Source organism: Nomascus leucogenys, chromosome 4, assembly GCF_006542625.1.
Source record: "Nomascus leucogenys isolate Asia chromosome 4, Asia_NLE_v1, whole genome shotgun sequence".
Classification (NCBI taxonomy): Eukaryota; Metazoa; Chordata; class Mammalia; order Primates; family Hylobatidae; genus Nomascus; species Nomascus leucogenys.
The window spans coordinates 89,686,822-89,707,278 of NC_044384.1; the positions used below are offsets into that span (position 1 = coordinate 89,686,822).

The window sequence follows — 20,457 nt, forward strand, 5'->3', positions numbered from 1 at the left end:
ACAGCAGTGGCCAGTGGACACTGGCGATGGTGTCCTGACATTTTGGTTTGTGAAGAGTTTATGCTCCGAGTCAAATCCTGGGAGGAGTGGGGAGGGCATCCGCTTTAATTAATTAGAGGTGTCTCTATTCATCTCCGTATCTGCAACATCTAGCACAAGACTTGGCCCATAGTAGGTGTTTAAAAATGCTTGCTGAGGCTGGGCGCAGTGGCTCACGCCTGTAATCCCAACACTTTGGGAGGCCGAGGCGGGCAGACCACCTGAGGTCAGGAGTTCGAGACCAGCCTGACCAACATGGAGAAATCCCGTCTCTACTAAAAATACAAAATTATTTGGACTTGGTGGCGTGCGCCTGTAATCCCAGCTACACGGGAGGCTGAGGCAGAAGAATCACTTGAACCCGGGAGGCAGAGGTTGCAGTGAGCCGAGATGGCGCCATTGCACTCCAGCCTGTGTGACAAGAGTGAAACAACGTCTGAAAAAAAAAAAAAAACTTGCGGAAAGGATGAAATGACCAAGACTCGCGCAGTGCCGCCCGTCAGGCTCTCAACGAGTCGCTCTTCACATCTGATTCATGTCTTAAAGCAGCCTCGCAGGTAGGTCTGCATCATTTTCCCATCCTACATTGGAGGCGCTGAAGCCCAGGCGGGTTTCCCGAGTCGCCCGGGCCCACGCTGCAGAGTGAAAGCCACGGCGGCAAAGCCTGCACGCTGGACGCTGCGCCGGGGCGTCCCCAAGTGCGGCAGGCAGCGCTCCGTAAGTGGGTCCTGGCGGGAACTGCGTCCATCTGAACCCAGATCAGGCCCAGGGAGACCCTGGGGGCGACGCGGCGGGCGGGGTCTGGGTCCTCGGCGGTGACTGAAGCCTCGGCTCGCTCTTCCGCAAGGTGCGAATCCAGCGCCTCCAGCTCGGGAGGGACCTGACGTGCCGGACGCGTCCGGCTCAGAACCCGAGGCGCGGCCGACACTCGGCAAAGGCCTCCGGCGTCCCTGCGGCCGTGGGAGGAGACTGGGGACGCCCGGAGCAAGACGCTGACCCGACGAGCACCTGAGCGCCCACCTGTGTCTCATCCCGGAGGCCCCCCCCGACCCGGGCGGGGCCTGGGGGCGTGGCTTCCGTCTAGCTCAGCCAATCAGTACCCCGGAGCCGCCGCCCGTCCCCGCCTGAGGAGACACCGCTTGCGTACTCGGGCTGCGGTGCTCCTCGGACCCCGCCCCCGGGGCGGTGCTGACGCTCGCGCCGACGCGCTCGACGTCGGGCACGTCGACGCCGGCGCCGCGCAGCCGGGCCCGCTCCTCCTCCGCTCCGCCAGTGTCCGGCCGCGGGCCGGCCTTAGTGACTGGGGCGGCGGGCCCTGGGGCCGCGGCGTGGGGCGGGCAGGCGGACGCCGGCCGCGGGCTGCTTTTGTCGGCTCCCAAGCTCGCCCGGAGCGAGCAGCCGCCCGCGAGCCGCCGCGGAGCCTCCTCGCCCGCTCCCGCCGGCGAGCAAGGTAAGGGAGCGGGACATTGAGGCAGGCTCGCGGCCCAGGCGTCACCGGCGGGTCCCGGTCTCCGCGGCGGCCACGCAGCCGATTAGATGTCTCCGCGGGGAAGGGTGCGCTCCGGGACGGGTGGAGGCGAGGCTGCGGCGCCGGGTCGTGCTGGGAGAGCTCCGGCGGGACCCCCGCGCCCCGAGGGACGGCTCCGGGGACTGCGCGCTGCCCCTCCCCGAGCCCCGCGCCCCGTGACCCGGGCGCTGGGGCGAGGGGCGGGGACCTGCGGCCGCTGAAAGCCCTGGCCCGAGCGGGCTCCGTTGTCAACGGTCCTCACCCCCTGGGGTTCGGGGCTCCCGCTGCACCTGATACAGGAGGGGAAGGAGTGCGGCTCGAGCAGGCTGGAGGTCACCATCCCCATCAGGTGTGCCGTCTGGGGCATCCCCCCTCAGGGGTCCACCGCGCCCCGAATACTGCCCGAAAGGCTCAGAAGGGACTTCCCCTTTCCCTCGCGCTGTCTTTATATCCCAGACACTTAATAGCCTCTCATAATCTCACCTTTCACTTTTCCCTCTTTCCTAGCCGCCCCCGGCTGTATCGACCTGCTATATTTCCATTGTGGATTTTTTTTTTTTGGTTGTAAACTTACGTAAGTTAGGTTGACCAACCGTTGCAGCCATTGGAAAACACTTCTACCGGTGTTTAACAAATCCAGTTCCTTTTAGTGCTCACCAAATCCAGCCCAAGAATTCAGGGAACCGTCAGTTCTTCCCGGGAGCTGACTGCACACATTCCTGCAAGATGCCTGATGGATTTTGTACTTGTCAGTTTTGCTGGTTGTATGCTCCTTCTGTGCTTTTCCTGAAAAATGATTGGGTGACATGTGTTTTGACTTTCTCCACCCCCCCCACCCCCCCCACCCCGCTGGGAAGTAAAAAAAATAGGTAACAGAAGCACACTTGTTTTCAGCAAAAACAAGTACAGCTTTGCAAACAGACTACCCCAGGGTTTGCCCTTTTTTCTGAGGGTAGTCCTCTGGGATCTTGACCCCTTCCCTGGATTTTTGTCTGTGTTAATATCTTCATGTGGTGTATTTCTGCACTTAATATTTGCCCTGTATATGTTTTCCCAGCTTATTTACACACAAAGCATAACAGATCTGAGGTTAATGAGGCTGCCCATCTTTTTAGCTACAGATACCTGTAAAGTTGCATATTTGTGGGAACCTGTATTCTGCACTTAATGACTGTAGCCTGGGTCTTTCATTTCAAGATGATGTGCGAGGTGATGCCGACCATCAGCGAGGCAGAAGGCCCCCCTGGAGGAGGTGGAAGCCATGGTTCCGGCTCCCCTTCACAGCCAGATGCAGATTCACATTTTGAACAGTTGATGGTCTCCATGCTAGAAGAAAGGGACCGCCTTCTTGACACACTGAGAGAGACTCAAGAAACGCTGGCCTTAACCCAGGGGAAGTTACACGAGGTTGGTCATGAAAGAGATTCCTTGCAGAGACAGCTCAACACGGCACTTCCACAGGTATGAGTGCTTGTAACCGGAAACTCTATAGATTTTTTTCCACTAAATGTTTTTTTATTGGTGTCATCTTTTGTTAATGTTTCAGGTGAGTATTTTCCGTAACCATTTGTGAAATGATAGTTTCTGGTGTTTGTAAGTCAAATACAAAGTTCCTAGGGATTAAAGTTCTTAGGGAGAACAAATTGTTGTACTCTAAAGTCATGTGAAAATACCTCATTATTTTCATTCCTATCTTTGGGAACTGCCTAGGTTCAGGAAGTTCTCCAGAGTTTTTGAAAAAGGGCTCTGAAGCAACCAATCTGTGTGGTGCCTCCGTTCTGTTGTCTTAAGCCTTTTCTGGCTAAACTTGTACTTCTCATGGATTGTCTCATGTATTTCTAATTTCCTAATGTAATTTAATAGACAAATAGGATTGATTTCACGGAAAAAATGTATTATTTTGATAGTCCACCTTTATCAGAACATCTAGGTTTTGTAAGTCACATTTGTTTTAGGGGATAGAAGACTCGAGATTGATTCCTTAGGAACTTTTTCCTTGGCAGACGAGAATTTTAAAGCTTAGGCCAGATGTGATTGGCTCATGCCTGTAATCCCAGCACTTTGGGGGGCTGAGGCAGGCGGATCACCTGAGGTCAGGAGTTTGAGACCAGCCTGGCCAACATGGCAAAACCCTGTCTCTATCAAAAATACAAAAATTCGCGGAGCGTGGTAGCGCGCATCTGTAGTCCCAGCTACTCAGAGGCTGAGGCATGAGAATCACTTGAACCCGGGAGGCGGGGGTTGCAGTGAGCCAAGATTGCACCACTGCTCTCCAGCCTGTCTCAAAAAAAAAAAAAAAAAAAAAAGGATTTTTAAAGCTTAGAACAACTGAAATTGTTACTCTGAGTATATTACATTTGGACCAGTGTTTGAAAGACTTTGCTCATGGAGTTGAATGAGGATTTACTTAATGGTAGGTAAAGGGAGAAAGTGTAAAAACTAGAAGAGTGTAAGGTGAGTGGCACGGGGCATAGTGGGAGAGAAGTGGGTTATTTAGGTGTTTCAGAGCTGTCTAGGCGCCATGTTACTCGTCATTAAGTGCCTTTGGGGTGCATTCATGTAGACCCGCATAAGCATACATTTATACTCGCATGATGGGTCTGCAGTGATAAATTAGTAAATGAATAATTACTACCCTTAATGTATTTCTTGGCTGTAGTCAGTTCTCCTGAAAGATTGATAAGCCAAACGTGGGTTTCCTTTTTAGCAACAATAATTTGACGTTAGCACTATATGTTCCTTTTTTGTTGGATTAGAGAATCATTAAGATTTTTCTCATTTCAATCTTATAAATTACCAAGTTTATTTAGGTTGAGTTTTATTACTACAATTTTAAAAGAAGTAGCCAATTTGTGTTTTACCAGGATTTTATTGTATTTGTAATTTAAGGTACATGTATTGAAGTGTATATCAAATACTAATGTACTTAATAAGGTAGGTTTTGGAAAGAATGGGCACACAAGACATGCCAGGGAAGTAACAGGAGTTTTGTAGAGTTAGTCTCAGGCTATGGAGGTGTCACACACACTGGTGACATGGTTGCTCAGTGACTTGTTTCTGGCACTGCTCAGTGTAGCAGCCTGGAAATGCCTGATTCAGTGGATAATGTGATGATGCCGACGGTTCACGCCACCACCTGAGCACCTGATTCCAGCCTTTCAAAAATGGAAACTATTAAATAAACTTGTTTTGGACCCTTCCCTTTCCTGGAATCTGGTTCATCTTTGGTGGCTGGTAGTGTGACCAGATAATGAGTCCAGGAAGTGCGTTTGTGCTCCTGGCACATTGTGGAGGCAAGTCAGAGTGTACTTAAAAATATACATAACCATAGCATACAGCAGAAAAATTCACAAATCATAAGTATACATCTCAGTGGACTTTTCACAAAGTTAACACACTTGCATAACCACCACCCAGATCAAGAAATGGAACATTACCAGACTTCCTAGAAGTCCCCTCCTAACTATTCCCAGTAATTGTCCCCCAGAGCTAACCAAGATCTTGACCTTTCACCATTGATTACTTTTGCCTGTTCTTGACTTTGTTTAAGTGAAGTAAAATAATCTGTATGTTTTGCTTCTTCATTCTGTCATCAGCATCACGTTTGTGAGATTCAGCTATATTCTCATGCAGCCTGCTCATTCTCACCTGCTCTCTGGTCATCCAGTGCACGAACAGACAGAATTTATTCTTTCTACTGCTCACAGACATTTGGGGTTGTTTCCAGTTTTTACACATGCTCCCCTAATATTCTTGTTTGTTATTTGGTGCAGATGTGTATAAAGTTCTTTTTTTTTTTTTTTTTTTTTTTTTTTTTTGAGATAGGGTCTCACTCTGTTGCCCAGGCTGGAGTGTAGTGGCATGATCTCCACTCACTGTAGCCTCCACCTCCCAGGTTGAAGTGATTCTCCTGCCTCAGTGCCCCAAGTAATGGGAATACAGGCACGCATCACCACCCTCTGCTAATTTTTTATTTTTTGTAGAGGTGGGTTTTTACCGTGTTGCCCAGGCCGGAGGATATGTATACACTTCTGTTGGGTTTCTACAAAGGAGTGGAATGCAAATGATGGTGTGTGCATTTGTTCAGCCTCAGTAGATAGTGCCAAAAGTGGTGGTTGTGACAGTTTGTACTACCCCCGCAATGTATGAGAAGTCAATTGTTCCTATCCTCTTCAGCACTTGGTATTGTTGGGTCTTTTAATTTTAGCTGTTCTGGTGGCTATTAGCTGGTAGGTGGCACAGTATGGTCTGAATTTGCTGCTCCCTAATGGCCAGGAAAATGCAGAGGTAAAGCATCTCTACCTGTGTTCACTGGCCACCTGGGTGTCTTTTGTGAAACGGTTATCTTTTGCCCATCTGTTGATTGGGTTGTCTATTTTGTTTCTTACTGATTTGAAGGAGTTTTCTGTATATTCTGAGTACATATGTGCATGACAGATTGTTTTTAGACTCTTGTGTTTGCCTTTTCACTCTCTCAGTGGTATCTTTTGATACACAGAAGTTTTAAATTTTTAATGTAGCCCAGTTGATCAGTCTTTTCAGTAATGTTTAATGCTCTTTGTGTCCTGTTTAAGAAATTTGCTAGGTCAAGTTCATCAAGATATTCTACATTGTCTTCTAAAAACTGTATTTTTTAATCTTCCATCCGAAATTGACTTTGTTTATGGTATGCGATGGGGCCAAGAGTCTCTCTCTTTTTTTTTTTAATGGATATCTAGTTGACCTTGCATAATTTCTTAAAAGAGCATTCTTTCCCCAGTATACTACATGCAGTGTCATCTCAGTCCAGTGACTGTAAGTGTGTGGGTCTGTTTCTGGACTCTCTTCTGCTCCTTTGATCTTTTTGTCATCTTTGCACAAATAGCAGCACAATGTCTAAATTCTCGTAGATATAGTCTGTCTTGAGATCTGGTAATTTAAGAAAAGGGTTCTCACTCGGTTGCCCAGACTAGTCTCGAACTCCTGCTCTCAAGTGATCCTCTCACCTTGGTCTCCCAAAGTGCTGGGATTACCATTGTGAACCACCACACCTGGCCCTGTAGATATTCTTTATCAAAATGTAAAAATTCTCCTCTTCTTAGTTTGCCAAGAGTCTTTTAAAAACCATGAGCAGGTATTAAATTTCTTAACATGGACTTTCTGCATCCTTTGAGACAGTCATGTGATTTTTCTGTTATGTGGGAATTTAACTGTTTTTATTTGTTTATTTTTGAGATGGGGTCTTGCTCCATTACCTAGCCTGCAGTGCAGTGGCGCCATCATAGATTGCTGTAGCCTTGAACTCCTGGGCTAAAGTGATCTTCCCACCTCAGCCTCTCAAGTAGTTGGAATTATAGATTATAGATGCACGCCACTGCGCCTTGCTTTTTTTTTTTTTTTTTTTTTTAATTGCATATTGTTTGTAGCCTGGGGAAACAACCTCAGGAGCTCCGGAGAAAGAGCACCTCCCTTTTAAAAAAATTCACAATTGTAGAATAATTCCAACCTGATCTTGATGTATTCTCCTTTTACTGGATTATATTTGGTAAAATTTTGTTTAGGATTATTGCATTTATATTCACGAGAAAGATTGACTTGTAATTTCACTTTCCTTCAGTGCCCTTGTTGGGATTTGGTATCAAGGTTATGCTGGTTTCTTAAAACGAGGTGGAATGTATTCCTTCTTTTTCTACTCCCTAGAAGAGTTCCTACGAAATTTGTGTTTTCTTCCTTAAATGTTTGAAAGAATTCTTTGGCAAAACCAGCTCGTGTAGGGTTTTTAGAATTAATTTTATAGGTAGATGTAGGATTTTGAATATTTCTTCATGTGTCTATTTAGATAAAGCATTTTTCCCCCACTAGAGATTTGTTCAGGCCACCCAGACTTTCCAATTTGTAAATTTAAAGTGGTTTATAATCCTTATCATCTGCAAGATCTGTAGTGATGTCCCCTTTTAATAATTCTTGATATCAATAATTCATATATTGTCTCTTAATCAGTCTTGTTGGGAGTTTGTCAATTTTGTAAGTTCTTTTAAGGGACCAACTTTTGGCTTTACATTTTTTTCTACTTACATTTGTTTTCTATTGCATTAATTTCTACTTTTTTTTTTTTACTTTGTTTTTTTGTTTGAGATATATATATATATATATATATATATATATATATATTTTTTTTTTTTTTTTTTTTTTTTTTTTTTTTAGGCAGAGTCTCATGTCTCATTGTGTCTCCCAGGGTGGAGTGCAGTGGCATGATCTCAGCTCACTGCAACCTCTGCCTCCCGGTTTCAAGCAATTCTCCTGCCTCAGCTCCCCGAGTAGCTGGGATTACAGGCATGTGCCACCATGCCTAGCTAATTTTTGTATTTTTAATAGAGATGGGGTTTTGCCATGTTGGCTAGGTTGGTCTTGAACTCCTGGCCGCAAGTGATCCACCTGCCTCGGCCTCCCAGAGTGCTGGGATTAGAGATGTGAGCCATTGCACCTGACCTTTTCTAGTTTCTTGAATAGATACTTGTTTTAACTTTTTTCTTTCTAATATGTGTATTTAAGTCTATACATTCCTCTCTAAACACACTTTTAGATGCATGTCACAAGTTTTGATATGTCAAATTTTCATTGTCTTTTATGTAAAAATATGTTGTAATTTTCACTGTGGTTTCGTTTGTTATTCATACAACTTTTAGAAGTGTGTTTCTCAACTTCCCTGTGTTTGTGGGGCATTTTCTAGATACCCTTTTATTGATTTCTAGCTTAATTCTATTAAGATCCTAAATATATTCTGCATTATTTAAATCCTTCGAAATGTGTTGAACTTTCCTAATAGCCCAGCGTATACTCAGTTTTGTTAAATGTTTCCCAGGCACTTGAAAGTAATATATATTGATAGGAATGTAGTGTTCTCTGTATATCAATTATATCAATTGTTTTAGTCATGTAATTCAGATTCTAGTAGCCACATGAACAGATATAGTATACATTTTAAATTTAAGCCTGATTTATTACTTTTACTGCTTCCCAGACACTGCTGTTTCCTTAGATACTTGAACTGGATTTAACTCCCTCCTACCGTGTTTGTGTCATTGTTTTATATAGTTCAGTTTAACTTATATTTATTTTTAAAAATAGAGACAGCGTCTTGCTGTATTGCCCCAGCTGATCTTCAACTCCTGGCCTCAGGTGATCCTCCCCCATTAGCCTCCCGAAACAATGGGATCCAGGCGTGAGCCACTACACACTTTTAGCTGCATCTTACAAGTTTATGTACTTTAATTTTAGATATACTTTTTGCAGTATCATAATTATTTTGTACAGTTAATGTTTATTTAGATTTATCCTCGTAGTTACCATTTTTGTTGCTCCTCATTCTTTATTGTCGTTTCATGTTTCTGCCGGGGATTATATTTCTTGTTTGTCTTTTTTCTTTTTTGAGACAGAGTCTTGCTCTGTTGCCCAGGCTGGAGTGCAGTGGCACGATCTCGGCTCACTGCAACCTCCATCTCCCGTGTTTGAGCGATTTTCTTGCCTCAGCCTTCTGAGTAGATGGGACTACAGGCATATGCCACCACATCCGGCTAATTGTTGTATTTTTAGTAGAGACTGGGTTTCACCATGTTGCCCAGGCTGGTCTCAAGCTCCTGACCTCAAGTGATCTGCCTGCTTCAGCCTCCAAAGTACTGGGATTACAGATGTGAGCCACTGCGCCCAGCCTATATTTCTTTTCCCTGAAGAACTTTCTGTGGTATTTCTTTGAGTTCATATCTGTGGATAATGAATTGTCATTTTTGTTTGCCTGAAAATATTCTATTTTGCCTTTAGTTTTTTTTTGTTTGTTTTGTTTTGTTTTTTAAGATGGAGTCTTGCTCCGTCGCCAGTCTGGAGTGCAGTGATGTGATCTCGGCTCACTGCAACCTCTGCCTCCCGGGTTCAAGCAATTCTCCTGCCTCAGCCTCCTGAGTAACTGGGACTACAAGCACGTGCCACCACGCCCAGCTAATTTTTGTGTTTTTAGTAGAGAAGGGGTTTCACCATGTTGGCCAGGATGGTCTCAATCTCTTGACCTCATGATCTGCCCTCGTCAGCCTCCCAAAGTGCTGGGATTACAGGCATGAGCCACCATGACTGGCCTTTATTTATTTATTTATTTATTTATTTATTTTTTTCCATAAAGATGATGTTTCACAATGTTGCCCAGGCTGGGGTCAAACTCATTGGCTCAAGCAGCTGCCTGCCTCAGCCTCCCAAACTGCTGGGATTACAGGTGTGAGCCACCGTGCCCAACTTGCTTTCACTTTTGAAGAATGATTTTGCTGGGTATAGAATTCTGCATTCGTGGTCATTTCCTTGCACCATTTTGTAGCAGCGAATTCATTGTTTTTTAGCTCGCTTCCTTTTTCTTGATAAGTCAGCTTTTGGTGTTACTGTTGTCCCATTTGAAGTAATACTTCTTTTTATTTTCCCCTCTGGTTGCTTTTTATTTTTATTTTTTGGAGAGGATATGACTTTTACTGAGTTTATCCACCAGAGTGGAAATAATGTTTGTGCATAACCGAATGTTTCTTACTATAACTCTCCATCACAATTAAAATCCAAACAGTTTTTGGAAAACAGTCAACTCAATCAAAACCCACTACTTCAGAATCAATAGCTTCTTTGAAGCCACAGTAACAAATATGGTTAAGACTTGAATGTAGAAATTTGTTGGTTGGAAAGCTTATTAAACTTCCAACTTGCTCAAGTAGAATTACAGAAAGGCAGAATTGTGTTTTTCACAGAGATATAGTTCACTGGAATCAGCAACACTGGACAGCTGGTAGAGTGTTTAGGGTCCTGAGTTAATAAGGAATCCAGGCAGCCTTGAGGCAGTCTGCTGTTGTCCTTTCTTCCCAATTAGAGATTTGTGGATGTGTGGAATGACACCTTTACCAGCAATTGTAGACTTGATGACAGAACCCAATTCTTTATCTCCACAAAGGGCAAGTTGCAAGTAATGAGGGATAATATGCTTTACTGTGAAGTCTTTTGATGCATTTCTTGCCAGTTCAATTACCTCTGCGGTGAGGTACTCCAGGATGGCTGTGCTATTCACAGCGGCAGTCGCGCCCACACGTCCAGGACTGATTGTCCTAGATTTCAGGTGTCAGTGAATATGGCCCACCAGGAACTGCAAATTGGCTCTCTGTGAGTGGGAAGCTGGCTTTGTTGGCCTTCTGGAGTCCTTCCCAGCCTTACTGCCAGCCATTTTCAATTCTGCTGAAGCTCAAACAGGCAAGGCAGAGAAAGTACTAATCAGACACACAGCAAGATCTCACCAGCTACTCATTCCTTACACCAGGATTTGAAGCTGCCTCTGGTGGCTTGTAACATTTTCTTTGCTTTAGACATTAGCAAAACTTGATGTTTGTTGTATTGGTGGCCTGGTTCCTAATCAATTTTGGAAGTTTTGGCTCTTCTGTCTATAAATATTCCTATTTTCCACTCATCTTCACTCTGAGGGCCTCCATTTTTGTGTACATTCGGCTTTTTTTTTTTTTTTTTTTTGAGATGGAGTTTCACTATTGTTGCCCAAGTTGGAGTGCAATGGTGCGATATACATTAGGCTTTTATCATGTCCTATGTATCTCTTGTGCTCCTTTCCGTATTTTCTAGACCTTGTCTGTGTATGTGTCTAGGTGTGTGTGTGTGTGTGTGTGTGTGTGTGTGTGTGTGTGTGTATATTTAGTTTTTAAAGACTGGGTCTCTCTGTTGCCCAGGGTGGTCTTGAACTCTTGGGCTCAAGCAGTCTTCCTGCCTTGGCCTCCTAAACTGTTGGGATTACAGGCGTGAGCCACCGTGTCCAGCCTGTGTGTGAGTGTGTGTGTGTGTGTGTGTGTGTGTGTATTTTTGGGACAGGGTCTTGCTCTGTTGCCCAGGCTGTAGTGTAGTGGTGCAGTCTCAGCTCACTGCAGCATCTGCCTTCTGGGCTCAAGCAATCCTCCCACCTCAGCTCCTGAGTAGCAGGGACTACAGGTGTGCGCCACCACACCTGGCTAATTTCTGTATTTTCAGTGGAGATGGGGTTGTGCCATGTTGCACAGACTGGTCTCAAACTCCTGGGCTTAAGTGATCCACTTGTCTCAGTCTCCGAAAGTGTTGAGATTACAGGCATGAGCTAGCATGTGTGTATATATGTGTGTATGTATATATACATATATATAGATATAAATATTTAAGAGACAGGTGGCTGGGTGCAGTGGCTCACGCCTGTAATCCCAGCACTTTGGGAGGCCAAGGTGGGTGAATCACCTGAAGTCAAGAGTTCGAGACCAGCCTGGCCAACATGGTGAAACCCTGTCTCTACTAAAAATACAAAAAATAGCCAGGCATGGTGGCACATGCCTATAATCCCAGCTACTTGGGAGGCTGAGGCAGGAGACTCGCTTGAACCTGGGAGACGGAGGTTGCAGTGAGCCAAGGTCACGCCATTGCACTCCAGCCTGGGTGGCAAGAGTGAAACTCCATCTTGGGGGAAAAAAAAAGACAGGCACCCTGTTGTTGCCGAGGCTGCAGTGCAGTGGCGCGCGTGATCACTGTTGACTGCAGCGTCAAACTCCAGGGCTCAAGCATCCTTCTGCCACAGCCTTCTGAGTAGCTGGGACTATAGGTATGTGCCACTGTGCCCAGCTAATTTTTAAATTTTTTGTAGAGGCAGGGTCTTGCTATTTTGCCCAAGCTGTTCTTAAACCCCTGACCTCAAGTGAGCCTCCCACCTCGACATGTCAAAGCACTGGGATTACAGGTGTAAGCTATTGTGCCCAAAATCTAAAGTCCAGATTTTTTTTACTGACCCATCTTCCACCTCACTCATCCTGTCTTCATTTGTGTCCAATCTGCTGTTTAGCCCATAGATTGAGTTCTTAATTTCTGTTATAATTTTCAATTCTAGAGTCTGCTTAATTCATTTTACTATTCTGGTTCTCTAGTGAATTTTTTTCCTTTTGTCAAGTATATTTTTGAATAATTGACATTTGCATCTGATAACTCTATTATATGGGTCACCTCCGGATCCATTTCTGTTTTTCTTTTTTCTCTTGGTTCATTTGTTGATATGCCCGTGTTTGTTTTTTTAATTGAGTCAGACATTGTGTATGAAAAACTGTAGAAAGCGCTGGGTGATGCTGTCTTCCTTCAGAAAGTTTCCCTCTGTCATCTGGCACATGCCCAGAGGAGGGACAGATCGTCTCAGCTCAGTCAGGGCCTGAGTGACCGGAGGCTGGGATTCAGTCAGTAAGCCTCAGTTGAAGCTGCCTTCCCCCAACCTCCTGCTCCTGGTGTAACCATCCGGGGATTCCATCTGAAACCCTGGAGTGTTTCCCAGGGCCCCTCTTTCTTGGCGTGTCCTGGAGCCCAAGTTTTGTCTCCTTAACGCCATGAGACTACTGAAAGCCCAGCTTCTCGGCCAGGTTTGCAGAGTGTTGGGCTCATTTCCTGTGTCTCCCTTTTTCCTGGGATCTTGGCCCCTTAAGTCCTGGCTGACTGTCAGGCCTGTACTTCTTTTTGTCTTCCCAGACCCTTGGGGCTTTCTAGAGCTCTGTAGCCTCTACTTTCTGCTGAGTTTTCTTCCCAGTTTATCAGTGTACTGCCCCCAAATCCTTCCAAATTGTCAAATGCACTGACAGAAAGAGTGGGGGCTCCGAATAGTGGACTCATCTCAGTGGGCCTCTCTTTGGTTTGGAATGTTGGTCCCTTCAGTTGTGGCTGCCTTGGCATCTCTTTGATGCCTGTGGACTTTCAAGTCATACTCACCTTTTCTAGTTTTTGGTGGGTTGCCGGGCTACAGGCCACCCCGCGTATCACTGAAACTGGAGCCGAAGCGGGCATGCTCTCTCTGTCTGCAGCATATGCGGAGGCTGGAGATACTGGTTATCATTACTTGATAGGGAGCATACAGAACCCACTCACCTTGCTTAGTCTACCTTGTCCAGTTTCTTTTTTTTTTCCAGTCTGCTTCTCATGACATTGTCCAGTTTCTAATCAGAATCCCCCATTTTCCCCTGCGCAGTCACTTAACCACTTAAAGACAGTAGAGCAAGTGGCCCACCCAGCGGGAGACACAGCCCTTGGCCTCCAGTTCCCGTCTTGGCCACTGTGTGGGCTGTTCCACCCTGCTCTAGTCTCTACTCTTCCCCTTGCCCTGTGTCAGACTGAGGGAGGGTTTGTGATGACATATCTGGCAGTGGCAAAGAAGGAGGCTAGGGAGATAGGAGAGGTTGTGTGCGTGGTGTTTAGTCTTATTTTGGAAATGGGGTCTTGCTATGTTGCCCAGGCTGATCTTGAACTCCAAGGCTCAAGCAATCCTTCTGCCTTGGCTTCCTGAGTAGCTACCACTACAGGCATGAACCACTGTGCCCAGCTACCTAATGTTTATTCTATGACTTGATCCCTTGTGTGTTTTCTTTTTGAGTGCTGCTTTTTTTTTTTTTTTTTTTTTTTTTTTGAGATGGAGTCTTGCTCTGTCACCCAGGCTGGAGTGCAGTGGCATGATCTCGGCTCACTGCAAGCTCTGCCTCCTGGGTTCACGCCATTCTCCTGCCTCAGCCTCCCCAGTAGCTGGGACTACAGGCGCCCGCCACTACACCCAGCTAATTTTTGTTTTGTATTTTTAGTAGAGACAGGGTTTCGCCATGTTAGCCAGGATGGTCGCGATCTCCTGACCTTGTGATCCGTCGCCTGCCTTGGCCTCCCAAAGTGCTGGGATTACAGGCGTGAGCCACTGTGCCTGGCTTTTTTGTTTGTTTGTTTGTTTGTTTTAGAAGGAATTTTGCTCGTCACCCAGGCTGGGGTGCAATGGCGCGATCTCAGCTCACTGCAACCTCCACGTCCCAGGTTCAAGCGATTCTCTTGCCTCAGCCTCCTGAGTAGCTGGGACCATAGGTGTGCATCACTGTGCCCGGCTGATTTTTGTATTTTTAGTAGAGACGGGGTTTCACCATGTTGGTCAGGCTAGTCTCGAACTTCTGACTTAAGGTGATCTGCCCGCCTCAGCCTCCCACAGTGCTGGGATTACAGGCATGAGCCATCATGCCCGACCGACCGACCGAGTGCTTTTTTTTTTTTTTTTAAACAGATATTGCTTTTGGGCTTCTCTCTAATTTCATTTTAAAGTTTCAGTTGCATTTTCAAATGGAGATTTTATTTTAAACTGGAGTGCAGTGATTTTTACAGTCTTTTTGAAAGCAACAAATGAGATTTTTAGAAGACCTCTTGCTTGAAGAACTCTTTTGTGTGAAACCTGGAAGAGAAACTATTCACCTTTCATTGCAGGTGAGGTCCCAAATTTTGCCAGTCTCTCTGCCAGTCTGCCAATCCCTGAGGCAGGGGGTACAAAACTCAGAAGACTCTGAGGACTGAGGAATGAGGTCTTCAAATCAGATCCAAACTTGGTGAAAAAGAAGTCTACCTGTGTCAGGGGTGTTTCCTGTCAAAGTGATGGGTGAGCTTCAGCTGGTTGCAGTGGAAGATGTGCTGGATGGATTGAGGAGGCAAGAGGGTACAAGACAGCTCATTTAGGAGGCAGTTCCTGCAATGTGGGCATGAAGTGTTACAGCCCAAACTAGGATGCTAGAATGTGAGGGCAGAGGGCGGTAGAAAAGAACAACCTGGCGGAACTGTGCGGGACTAGAGGGTGAGAGCCGAGTGGCAGATGCCAGGGTCAAGCTTGTGGGGAGACGGGGGACGGGGGAGGGGGAGAGTAAAGAGGAGACGCTGGTGTTTGGCGATGTTGAGAGGTATTTGTGGTTGTCACAGCTAGGGCAGGGATGCTCCTAAACATTCTGCAGTGGAGCCCCCTCAACAAAGAATTATCTGGCCCCAAATGTTGGAAGTGTCCAGGTTTAGGTATAAAGAATCAGAAGCTTTTCTCAAGTGTTGTTATTAGGTTGATGCAAAAGTACTTGCGGATTTTGCTTTACTTTTAATGGCAAAAACCGCAATTATTTTTGCTTCAACCTAATATGATGCAAAGTTGGCTACAACTGTAATTTGTTGAGTGCTGCAAACAAGGTACTTGCTAAGCTTAACTTAGTGAACAAAATTAGGAAGAATTGGAATAAAGTAAAACTAGCTAAATGACTCTTCCCTGAGGATAAATACTAATGACTACCCCTTCAGATGGTGCCCCCTCATCTGCTTTACTGACTGCTTTCTTAGTAGTAGTTGGCAAAACACCTCTTAAAATGCCGTGCTTGTTTTCATCGTCTTTGGTTTATGAAATAGTTGAATATATCCTTTCAGAATAATGTTTGGCCATTTACATCTCTCTTTTGCACACACTGAATTTGCCATCTTGTCTTCCTGTTTCTACACCTTTAATTGTCAGCAAGGAGACAGAGTCCTTCCTCCTATTTTGTTGAGCCCTGTGTGAATATTACCGTTCTAGGCTCCTGCAGTCAGTGGTAGAGACAGACAGGGTCTCTGCCTGCAGAAGACTTTCACAATATACCCATGCTCAAAGCAGGTGCAGGTTGCGAGACACATCCAGATGGTTCAAAAGAAATCCATGATCTCTATTGAGTGGGGTGGGCTGCCAGGCACACTGTGGTCCAGAAAGGTGAGGCTTTCAAGGGGATTGGCTTAGAGCTGAGGGATGAAGGTTAAGAGGAACCAGGTATGAGAGCTTTCTTGGCAGTGGGGCTACTTGAGCAAAGGCCAGAGCAAGGGAGAGCTTAGCATTTAGTTGAGTCAAAGCTGGGGTCTGTGGCCATGGTTACTTGGCCTGGAGGGAAGGGAAGAGTGAACACAGTAAGGTTGGCTAGGTAGGTTGGGATGGGATCAGACAGAGGTGAAGACTTGCTTGTTTTTGTTTTGTTTAAGTACCTTAGGGCTTCAGTACTTTGTGTGCATCGTGGCCTCAGGGGAGGGAATGACGTGATTTAGCTGCGTTGTTATTTATTTATTTTTATTTATTTATGTATTTCTTTATTTAAGATGGAGTCTCACACTGTTGCCCAAGCTGTAGTGCAGTGGTACGATCTCGGCTCACTGCAACCTCTGCCTCACAGGTTCAAGCGATTCTCCTGCCTCAGCCTCCCGAGTAGCTGGGATTACAGGTGCCTGCCACCATGCCCAGCTAATCTTTAGTAGAGACGAGAGTTTCACCATGTTGGCCAGGCTGGTCTTGAACTCCTGACCTCAGGTGATCCTCCCTCCTCGGCCTCCCAAGTTTTTAAAAGATCATGCTATGTGTATAATGAGCTGGGGATGGAGGGAAGAATGGACCCAGGGTGGAAACCACTGGTTAGAGTAGAGCCACTTCGAGTGCATGGGTTTGGGCTATAAAGTTAGTGCTGTGAGCAAAAATTAAAAACTCTTGCCAGGTGTGGTGGCTCACGCCTGTAATGGGAGGCCGAGAGGGGCAGATCACAAGACCAGCCTGGCCAACGTGGTGAAACCCTGTCTCTACTAAAAATAGAAAAATTAGCTGGGCGCGGTGGTGCACACCTGTAATCCCAGCTACTCGGGAGTCTGAGGCAGGAGAATCACTTGAACCTGGGAGGCGGAGGTTGCCGTGAGCTGTGATCGCATCACGGCCCTCCAGCCCGGGGGACAGAGCAAGACTCCGTCTCAAAAAAAAAAAAAAACCCCTCAACATCACCCATCCCATAAAGCACAGAACAGTGTGTACTTTTTAATTATCATATACATAAATGCATACTGTTTTAATGCAGTATACATAATGTTTATGTATATAGTGTATACATTAATGTATTCAGGTATTTTGAGTGTCTGTGTGTGCCATGCACTGTTCTAGGTGCTGAATATTCCATAGGTAAAAAGGGTTATTTAGCCCACATTTTTTTTCGTTGTATGAAGAGAAATGGAAAAAACCAAACTTAGGTAGTTCGGTTTGAGCAAGTTAAATACATGGATGATGTAATGTGCGAGCACTTTCCACTTTTCGTTTATGTTTGTGTAGGCAGAACTTAGGGAGGTGGTTTTCCTTGGGAGTTTCAGCTGCCCACTGTACTCCTGCACTCTTGACAACTGTGCCTCGCAGATGTCTTACCTGACTGCCATGCTGTGTACTTTCATTTGGGTAGGCTTTGGGCTCCTTAAATTCAATATTGGCTCAAACCATCTTTCCCCCACATCCGTACCCCTTCCTGTGAACGGTAGTTTTCTACGTAGTCAGATGGCTATGTCTCTTCTGTTCTTTTGAGACAGAGTCTCGCCCTGTTGCCCAGGCTGGAGTACAATGGCACAATCTCAGCTCACTGCAATCGCTGCCTCCCGGGTTCAAGTGATTCTCCTCCCTCAGCATCCCAAGTAGCTGGGACTACAGGCACATGCCACCACGCCCTGCTAATATTTGTAGAGACAGGGCACCATGTTGGCCAGGCTGGTCTTGAACTCCTGACCTCTGATGATCTGCCCGCCTCGGCCTCCCAAAGTGCTGGGATTACAGGTGTGAGCCACTGCGCCTGGCCCTATCTCATTTCTGCGCTAACCTTATCCTTCTAGTCTCCAGGACCTGTGGGATGGACCTTTCCATCTCTTGGAGGTTACCCCTGAGGCCCACTGACTCTCAGACCTGAACCCTTTGTCTTCACTGGGTTGACTCCCATGGCCCCTGTTCTGGAGTTTCTCTCCAGTATCTTATCCCTTGTTGCAGCAAGATCCTTCTTTTCTTTTCTCTCTCTCTTTCTCTCTTTCTTTCTTTCTTTCTTTCTCTCTTTCTCTCTCTTTCTCTCTCTCTTTCTCTCTTTCCTTTCTTTCTTTCTAGACAGGGTCTCACTTTGTCACCCAGGCGGAGTGCAGTGGTGTGATCGGGCTCAAGCAATGCTCCTACCTCAGCCTTGTAAGAAGCTGGGACTACAGGTGTGTGCCACTATGGTTGACTAATGTTTTTTTTTGTGTGTGTATACACACACATATATATACACACATACATATACTATATATACACATATACACACACACACACATATATGTAATTATTATTATTTTGTAGAGAAGGGGGTCTTGCTATGTTGCCTAGGCTGGTCTCGAACTCTTGAACTCAAGTGATTCGCCCACCTCAGCCTCCCAGAGTGCTGGGATTACAGGCGTGAGCCACCACACCGGGACAGGATCTTTCTAAAACGCATATATAGCTGCCTTTCCTTTGCTCAGAACACTTCAGCTCTCTATTCCCCCTCCGGCTGAAGACTCCTGTGTCATCACATCCTGGCCCGGCCCCTCCCTGCTCTCCCAGTTGTGGATAGTTCCTCACTTGCAGACTCCTTTTTTTTTGTACAACTTTGTAAATAAGCCGTTGTCTGAGATTAGGCCTTTCTTATCTTCTACTTGCCAACTTCATTATAGCTACAACCAAGTACAACCCAGTAATTTGGTGCAGCTCTTTCGGCGATCCGGTTTTGCCCTATGTATACTGATCCTCAAAAATGCCTATATTCTGATGCAGTGGTTTGACTTCAGCTAAGTTTTTTTTTTTTTTTTAGTAGATACAGGAGTCTTTATGTTACCCAGGCTGGTCTCCAACTCCTGGTCTCAAGCAATCCTCCTGCCTCAGCCTCCCAAAGTGTTGAGATTACAGGCGTCAGCCACTACACCCGGCCTTTTTTTTTTGTTTTTTTAAAAATTTGTTTTTAGAGATGGGGTCTCACTCTGTTTCCTAGGCTGGAGCACAGTGACACAATCACAGCTCATTGTATCCTCAGCCTCCCTAGCTCAGGCAGTCCTCCCACTTCAGCCTGTTGAGCAGCTGGGACCACGTGCATGTACCGCCACACCTGGCTAATTTTTTGTTTTATTTTTGTAAAGATGAGGTCTCCCTATGTGCCCCGGGCTGGTCTTGAACTCCTGGGCTGAAGTGATCCTCCTACTTGGCCTCCCAAAGTGCTGGGATTACATAATGATGTTGGCCCTAACAACTTGTATGGTTAGATTTTTAAATTCAGGCGTTTATAAGAGTTAAAGTGTGTGTAGGTCCCACTGCACTGGGGCTCAACATCTCTCACTTGCTCTCCAGCCATGCCTCATCTCACCTCTGCTCTTTTTTTTCTTTTTCTTTTTTTTTTTTTCGAGACGGAATCTTGCTGTGTCGCCCAGACTGGAGTGCAGTGGCACAATCTGGCTCACTGCAACCTCTGCCTCCCAGGTTCAAGCAGTTCTCTGCCTCAGCCTCCCAAGTAGCTAGGATTACAGGCGCTGCCACCATGCCTGGCTAATTTTCACATTTTTACTAGAGACAGGGTTTCACCATCTTGGCCAGTCTGGTCTTGAACACCTGACCTTGTGATCCGCCCGCCTTGCGCTCCCAAAGTGCTGGGATTACAGGCATGAGCCACCGCGCCCGGCCTCCCCTCTGCTTTTTGTATCCCTTCGAGGCTCACAATTCCCAGAGGTCTCCTTCTTGGTGATAGAAAGTGGGGCCACTGCCTGAGGTGTGATTGCAGACCTCTCCTTTGACTCTCTCTGTGCAATTACTTGTTCCCGGGAGACCTTCAACCTCATGGTTTTAGTGTCCATGGTGTTCTCTGCTCAAATCACTTCTTCCCTGGAAGTTGCAAAGAGGTGATTTTTCCAGCTCTCCGTCCGTGTACAGTGATGAACAGATATTCCTGTGTGAAGAAGAGTGTTCTCCTTTGTTCACTTTCTAGCTCTCTCAGTCACTGAGGACACTGCATATTAGAGTCAGCATCGTCATTACTCCTTGGATGCTCATATTGTCCCTTTCAGATTGGCTCCTGTGTCTTTTTGCCAAGACCCTATTAGTTCTTGAGTGCTTCATTGCTTTCTGGCACGGAAATTTGTCCCAGGCCTACTTTGTACTTTTCCTGCCTCAGATCTGAAATCATTCCTCTCAGGAGCCCTGATTCCCTTTAGTGGGAAGTGGCATTTAGAAATCAGCATTTGGGGCTGGGCGTGGCCATTGTCACGGAGGTAGCATCTGG

At 46.0% G+C, this 20,457-nt stretch overlaps 1 protein-coding gene and 1 pseudogene across 12 annotated transcripts in view; one reads left to right on the top strand and one right to left on the bottom strand.

The window, feature by feature from the left end:
• Positions 1-1,256: 1,256 nt before the first annotated feature.
• The window catches only part of PPFIA1 (PTPRF interacting protein alpha 1), a 119,393-nt gene continuing 100,192 nt past the window's right edge, over positions 1,257-20,457 (top strand). For 6 of the 12 annotated variants that reach the window (XM_030811418.1, XM_012498876.2, XM_030811425.1 and 3 more), the window contains exon 1: positions 2,613-3,007. In XM_030811418.1, the coding sequence (XP_030667278.1) occupies positions 2,714-3,007 (294 nt within the window). In that variant the 5' untranslated portion in view covers positions 2,613-2,713. Of the gene's footprint in view, positions 1,490-2,612; positions 3,008-20,457 lie in introns of those variants that run through there. The other 6 variants (XM_030811423.1, XM_030811424.1, XM_030811428.1 and 3 more) reach the window with 3 other exon arrangements.
• On the bottom strand, positions 9,691-10,811 carry LOC105740269 (annotated as a pseudogene).